The sequence below is a fragment of the Alnus glutinosa genome, chromosome 6, assembly GCF_958979055.1.
Source record: "Alnus glutinosa chromosome 6, dhAlnGlut1.1, whole genome shotgun sequence".
Lineage (NCBI taxonomy): Eukaryota > Viridiplantae > Streptophyta > Magnoliopsida > Fagales > Betulaceae > Alnus > Alnus glutinosa.
The window spans coordinates 22250565-22258015 of NC_084891.1; the positions used below are offsets into that span (position 1 = coordinate 22250565).

At 35.8% G+C, this 7451-nt stretch overlaps 1 protein-coding gene and 1 long non-coding RNA gene across 5 annotated transcripts; one reads left to right on the forward strand and one right to left on the reverse strand.

Moving 5' to 3' along the window:
* Positions 1-607: 607 nt before the first annotated feature.
* On the reverse strand, positions 608-4425 carry LOC133870119 (cysteine-rich receptor-like protein kinase 29). 4 transcript variants are annotated; one of them, XM_062307174.1, is made up of 7 exons: positions 3785-4425; positions 3606-3694; positions 3343-3512; positions 2989-3117; positions 2695-2795; positions 1307-1399; positions 608-1189 (listed from the first exon to the last, which is right to left on the reverse strand). In XM_062307174.1, exons 1-7 carry the CDS (start codon positions 4370-4372, stop codon positions 800-802), a joined length of 1560 nt encoding a protein of 519 aa, XP_062163158.1. In that variant the 5' UTR covers positions 4373-4425; the 3' UTR covers positions 608-799. The 4 variants fall into 4 exon arrangements, with proteins under 4 accessions (XP_062163158.1, XP_062163157.1, XP_062163156.1 ...); XM_062307173.1 differs by having other exon boundaries at positions 3343-3539; XM_062307172.1 differs by having other exon boundaries at positions 3606-4425.
* Positions 4426-5104: 679 nt separating this feature from the next.
* Positions 5105-5969, forward strand: LOC133870155 (uncharacterized). The gene is made up of 2 exons (XR_009900647.1): positions 5105-5619; positions 5744-5969. It is a non-coding gene; the product is annotated as an uncharacterized LOC133870155 (long non-coding RNA).
* The last annotated feature ends 1482 nt before the right edge of the window (positions 5970-7451 follow it).

Consider the following 7451-nt stretch of genomic DNA (forward strand, 5'->3'; position numbering starts at 1 on the left):
GAGATGAAATTAAGAGAATTTGCAAAATAATTAATTGTCAAAAGCTCTATTATAAAATAAGAAACGAAACAATAAATGGCTCTAGACTCTAGAGTATACGATTCATGGATAGTTGGACAGTACTCTTCTTATTGAAGTCCAATGCCATTATTTTCAGTGTTTTAGTTTTGGAGATGGTGTATGAGTAGAAACAGAGACTTGCTATATACTCCTTCCTTACTCGTTCATCTTTTTTTTTCTTTTTTCTTGAAAAAATTATCATTAAATTTATTTAATGGGTGTTGGTACAGTTTTCGGTTTGATGACATATTTTTCCTAAAGACGCTCTCCCGACCCCGCAACTTGCAAGACAAAATAATTTTAAAAATTACATCAAATTTGTGAGGATAAACACTGGTTCCTAGGCCCTAGAATTACTCAAGGTGATGGGAAAAGAGAATAGGATTAAATTATGGTAATTCTTCTAATTTTTTAACCTCTTACTTTCTTCCGTTTGACTAGCTAGCAAGGTCTATGTGTAGGCCGGTGCATGATACATATATACCAAAGACTTCAGTAAAAGGCACCTCCTTTCAAGTTTAAAGTTTTCCGTGTGAAATAATGCAAGTGTCAAAAGATCTTCTTGATTCTTGGCACGAAATTGAAGTCTCATGTAGTTGGTCACTAAGAGTACATTATTAGCAACAACTTGTTCAGATTGTTAACACTACACTAATAGCTAGGAGGAGTTGCTATTTTCTCGCTGAGAGAGTTGGATTATATATTGACGATGAAGTATATAATCCATGTAGGAGGGTCTCTAGGGAGTTGGAGTTGTACGTGATAGGAGGAACTCAATTTTCTGCTCCATCTCTCTCTGCTTGGCTTCCATTTCTTGCAGCTGCTGTGCTTGTTGTCTTTTCATGGAGTTCACTTCCTCTTGCATCTCTTTACGCACAGAGCTTATTTTCTCTCGTTGTTGGTTGACTTTTCTCTCTGCCTTTTCACACCTCCGCTTATACTCATCCAACTCGCTAATGAGCTGACTCATGTGCTGGAATGAGCGTGATGAAGAGGACAAAGAAGACATCATAGAGTGCCGCAACCCTCTCAAGGACCTTAACCTCTTTCTCAAGAGTTGACTGACAGAATTATCATTGCTTTCCGAGAATCCATCGGGCATAGGGAGATCAGATGTAAGCTCTTGGATCTTCAAATATTGCACAAACAAAGTGAAAATTTGTTGCCTAATTTGTTTAGTTAAATTCAAAAAGTAAATAAAGATTTAACAAGTTATTATTGTGTAGAAATTGAATAAATTGCCTACCTCATTTTCTTCTTTAATATTGGGAGTGACAAAATTAGATCCATCTTTCTTCTTCCGCATGCTACTTAGCTTCTTCCTAGTCTGAGTGTACCTCTATATCATTTTAAACGCAATTAAAAAACATCACATGCTATATATAATGAAATAGTTAAGAAAATAGGAACTTATATACATCACTACATATTATTTTGTTGGAAAGCACATTTATTCCCCTCTAACTATACATGTACCAACAAATTTGTAATGTCCTCTCCAAATTTTTAATTTTTGCTATGTCTCCTCCAATATATCATTGAGGTTGCAATATGCCAATATCCCACATCCACGTCAAAAATACAAGAAAAATAAAATAAAATAACGCTGATAAAAAAGTCTAAAAAAAATGAAAAAAAAAAAAAATCATTTCTTACTAATTATTTTTGTCTTCTAGGTCTTTCTGAATTTTTATCTTTTTTATCTTTTTCATTTTTTTTTTTTTTGGTTTTTTTTCTATATATTTTTTTTTAAAAAAAAAAAAATGTTTATCAGGGGTATTTTTGTTATTTTGGGTTCCAAAAGAGGAACACTGAAACCTCAATGGTAGATTAAGAAGAACAATACAAAAATTAAAACATTAGGAGATATTACAAATTTGTTGGTGGTTAGAGCTAGGGAGATAAATTTAGTTCCCCTTGTCCTTATTTGCAGAATTTCGGTTAATCAAGAATATTACACTGTTACTACTTCACCAAGGAAAACAATGCAAAAATAACATGATTTTGTTAATCTATTGTTTATTATTGTAATATTGAATATTTATTGAAATGATTATAGTGAATGTATATTTATTTTATAATTATTATAAGTATTTGATATAAATTTTTATTGATAAATTGATAGAACTTTTTTCCTCCAAACTTAGTTGTAATAACTTTTTCCAAACCGGTCAGTCTATAAAAAATTGTCACGTATTCTTTAGCACATACTTTTTTAATAGAATTTTTTTCAACTCTATTAATGCTATTGAAAAGCTATAATTTTAGGCCTGGCTTGGCAGGACCAGCCATAGGCCCGGCCAAACCATTATCATCATCACCGCCACCAACTAACAAAATTAGAACCCTAATGTATCATCATCATTGTAACCCAACAAATTAGAACGTTAATTCTACTCAAAACATTGAAGAAAAATGAGCAATTTCAAGCCCTCGTCATCATCAATTCTCTCATAAATTCTCAGACCAAAACCGAAATAAATTATCCTGATTCGAAGAGAATAATTGATCTTTTATATTTTATAATTCAGAAATTATTCCGTTTAAGCTTGAAATTGTTTAAAAATCGTCACTAAGTGCCATGTCTGTTGAAGCAAATTAGTACCATTCTAGATAAAAATTATATTCAATTACCTCATAAACCCAACTATATCCACCTTGCCCAAGCTTATTTGCTTCAGAACCAGGGTCTACGTGCAAGGATTCCAATTCTATTCTTGTACTTTCATTCGTAGCTTCACATGAGAAACAAGTTAACTCTAATTAATGAATTAATTAACCAATTTAACTAAATATAAGAAGAGTTATATATTTTAAAATATATGCATACAACAGCAGTGCTACTGGACTCTACAATTAATCCTAGAGACTGAAATAAATTGACTTTTTAATGACACATATGTCTAGAAATGTAATAAATTAACTTACGTCCGTCATTATTCCTTATTAGCCTCTTCACACTGAAATAGACGCCCAAGGAGATGCTTAGTACCATGGAAGCTATTAGCACAAATATAATATTGATGACGAATATTGAAGATCTCTTCCTATCGTCCGCTGCAAAAATCAACTATATTAATCTTGTCTCGTTATAACAATCTGAGGGTTGAGTTTTGGAATCAGTATTATTGCATCTGTTATGAATAAATAACCTTAAAAGCATAGATAACTTATAACGTTTAATTAGCACAACAAAGACTAATATTGCACCACATACATACATCAGATCGTCGATCAGATTCTTAGGGCCACATAATTTGTTGTGTTATTATGAACTGGTACCTTCTCTCTCATGATCTGTAATATGGGTTGATCTTCTTAATGACGCAGCAGTTGTAGGGGCAGTTGTAGGGTTAATATAGCTGAATCCAATGGCTCTCCGACGTGTATGTACCTTACCATCACCGTTGAATGTACTGAATGTACTACCTAGCGACGTAGGGATGAGAGGGCTGGCAGAGGCCATGACCACCCACAATCTCCTCAAAAGAAAAAAATTAAAAAATATAAGGTAAAAATAAAAATTTAAGTTATTTGGTCCCTACCTAAAAGGGTTTTTTGACCATTGGCCCAAATCCATAAAATCTTCTAACTTCGTTCCTGATATTGCGTCCCCCGACGAGTACATAAATACCTTACCATCACAACAGAGTGAAATATTTTTAAAAGCCCCAACTAAGCAATTGTTGCAGAATAGCTCAGACAAATAACGTGTACACTGTACAAGTGCATGTAATGCTTGGAAGTTTAGTGCGATTGCGTTTCCTGCTGCAAACTTAAGATCAGGACCACCTGCGGCAGCTCGACTTCTTAGGCTTTCCAACAAGGTGCTAAGATCACCGATGAATTGATCCACGTACTTGGCCGATACGTTGTTCGGGTTCCCCATTGTGATCATACCAGGAAGAGTTTCCATGACGCCAAGAAGGGAGCGATTTGAGTAGCGTAACATGCATTTGTCGTACCACCCAATTGCCTTCTTTTGCTGGTGACAGCGCTGAGTGAGAAGAGAAGCAGCGTTATTGAGACAACCACGGAAAACATCCGCGTTAACATCTCCTCTACAAAGTTCAATTCCATATACTTGGTCAGAGTTTTGGCGGAAAGCGGAATGGTAGAACCCATGGTCAATTTTGGTGGTGGAGGAGAGGGAGACGAGGAGGTCATTCAAGTTTGCCCCATAGGTACTACTAGCGGTGTAGTTACCCCTTTCGAGTGTACAAAAACGATAGAGAAAGTCTGGCCGTGCAACGGCTTGGGCAGTGAGAATGAAAATGGCAGATAGGAAGAAAACTAATGTTGAGGAAACCATTGCCTTGTGTTCCGTAATTAAAATGCCAGCGTTTATAAGGTTTAAGCCTTGAATGAAGAGTACGTACGTTAATCTTTTTATCCATGGCGCGATTGGCGAATGTAAAGTATAGAAATGCGCGTTTGTCACGCGTAAAAAGTAAATGGACCACGTGCCAGTACGTGTGCCACGGCGATTGATCAGTAGTACGCCTTTTTTTGTCGGTGCATGCGGTCAAGGGGGTAATAACCATAATATACGAATCCGGATCCCCTCATATTTTAAAAAATCTGAATTCCTCGTATTTTAAAATCGTGGCCGTTCATTACATTCAAAGGCTTAAAATCTGAAGGGATCCGGATCCGGAAAATGATGGGTTGGGGGACGTTAAAGTCACTTTTTAATAAAAAAAATTGATCTTTAATAAAAAAGTAATCTCTGATGTGACATCAAAGATTATTTTTTATTAAAAATTATTTTTTTATTAAAAAACGATAGTTGGGGGACGGCAAAACATCCCCCGTGAATCACAGCTCTTTCCTTATATTATGACGAGCCTGACTTTTTTTTGTCCATTTGTCTAAACGAGGAGAATGAAAATTTTAAAAGTCATTAATCCACGTCGTTTAGACAAACGGCATGGATTAATGACTTTTCGTTTAGACAAATGGACACCAAAAAAAGTCAAGCACGTCGTTATATAAGGAAATGACAATAACTCATTATCATTAAAACACGTGCCCGCTAGTTTATTGGTTACATTCTGTTGATAAAATCACTACCATATTAGTATGCTGATATAACAGGAATGGCCGTAATTATTCAAGGTCCTTATTATGGCATTATCAGTGTCATCAGCTTCAGAAAGGAAACTTTCCAGTTGTCAGAAGATTATGCTCATGGTACAGCTCAGCAAAGGTGGTTCTCTTGTTACCATTCGGATAGCCCAGAGGAAGCGTCCAGACGCCCATCTGTGTTCGAAGAAGTGTCTGAACACCTCAGCAGACACCAACCACAGGGAACTCATGTTCGCATAGATGTCCGGATAGCCCAGCGAACATCAACTATCGAGAGTATCTGTTTGCACAGGTGTTCAAACAGCAAACTGAAGGCTGTGAACAGTGAAGACAGCATGTAACCGTCCGGACATTAAGGCTATGCCGTCCGGACTCGATGACTGAAGATTATTGAAGAAACGCATGAAACCACGTGAAAAGAAGTCGGTTGCAGCTTGCCGTCCGAACACCACCCAGAGAACTCCGAATCAGGTCTCTAGGCATGTATTATTTAGAGAATTCGGTGCTGAATTCCATTGTACTAAGAATAGGTGTTTAGGTAGAAACATAGATATTTGCTAACTCTCTTAGGGTGTTTATTGTGTGATTTGATCAGCCCATTGAAGTCTAGCTTGGGGAGGAGTCCTAAGCTAAAGGAGTCTATTGAAGACCCCTTCAAGTAAAAGACCTGATTAGAAAGCGTTCACGTATAGGTACGTGTCATAATTAAAAGAATGACTACTGCATATGAGGTATGTGAGTACGAGTGCTTTGTAACTAGCTTTGTTTTCTGAATAGTGGATTTCCCGAGTTTGGCTGCTCCGGAGTGGTTTTTTTCTTAATTGAGTTTCCACTTCGTTAACAAAATATATGTCTTCTTTTAATTTCACATTTAGATATTTTATTACACAATTTATCACACACACACATTAACTTAGGAGTCTTCATTTTTCAACGCTGTTTAAATAAAAAAAGACGTCAACATTTCTTGAAAGTAGGCGTGTATTTGCGTCAGTTTGATGCCTCGTGTAGCACGTGTCATTTAATGGCCTTTGTGAAAGCATTCCGCGTGAAGGCTTGTTTTTGTGGGATCCGAATCCTCTCTAGTTCATTAGAATTGGAGAGGAGCCAATTCACGGCTTAGATCTCTTTAAAGAGATCTAAGCCCAAAAATAAGCCACGTGGCTTTTTTTTATTTATTTTTTGATCTGTAATATGGGTTGATCTTTTGGATGACACAGCAGTTGTAGGGTCAATATAGGACTGGCGTATCCAAAACCTAGTATTATATATAGCTGGGTCTAGTGGCTCTCCCACGCGTACGTACCTTACCATCACAACAAAGTAGAATATTTTGAAAGATTTTACACAATAAGATTTACACAACTTTTACACAGCACACTCATATGGGATGGGACCCATGTGGTGGGTCCCACTCACATGGGTCTCGCCTCATGTAAGTGTGTTGTGTAAAAATTGTGAAAATATCATTTCTCATTTTGAAAAGCCCCAACTAAGCAATTGTTGCAATCTCATTTGTTATCCGGCTATACCAGACTCCAGAGTCTAGTAAATAAAATTTTTACTTTCCGAAAAAAGTACACCCAAAATTTTCTTTTACTCATTCTAAAGAAATGTCCAGCATTCCGACCCAAATCCACACCCTGAAAGTTATTCTCATTTGTTTTCCTTTTGATTTCTATTTAAACTAACCTTTACGATTTGTGAAATCATGTTCATTCAAATTTTTTAATTGTAGCGAGAATCTTTTTTTTTTTTTTTTTGGATAACAAATTAGTTGAAAAGTAGTTTTATGGGGGGTTTTGATATATATATTCCACATGCTCTTATCTTATTAAGACTAGGCATCAACTCTTTTGATATTATTCATGATTATTAGTGTTGGAATGTAAAATTTTAGTAATGTTAGAAATTGGTCTTTTGACCCTGACATGTAGTGACGTATCAATGTGATGATACTTCAGTACTGCTCTTGTTGTTCACAATGTCATTGTAATTTTTAATTGCTATCTTTATGTTATAAGTGAAAGCCTTCCACTGCAGACTTTCTTCGAATATGATGAGATTCGTGTGGTCTTATTCTTCTTAGAATGAGACTGAGAGACGAACCATAAAATTAACTACCAATTAGTTAATTTCACTGAAACGTTACACATGACCCTCAAAATACCCTTCAATCATACATTAACACATGTTGGGTAACAACAACAAAAACAGAAAAACATAGAAAAAAACATAAATAAATTATCAAACCCAAAAATCAGCAACACTAGCAGCAGAGATGTCGAGGATGCGTGTGATGG

Excerpts from the sequence above, each read along its gene's own strand:
- LOC133870119 (XM_062307171.1), bottom strand. The coding sequence starts at position 4,372 with ATGGTTTCCTCAACATTAGTTTTCTTCCTATCTGCCATTTTCATTCTC. Across the intron at positions 3,118-3,342 it reads TACAGATCATGAGAGAGAAG|CGGACGATAGGAAGAGATCT; the intron begins GTACCAGTTCAT and ends TGATTTTTGCAG. Across the intron at positions 2,796-2,988 it reads AATAAGGAATAATGACGGAC|CTACGAATGAAAGTACAAGA; the intron begins GTAAGTTAATTT and ends TCTCATGTGAAG.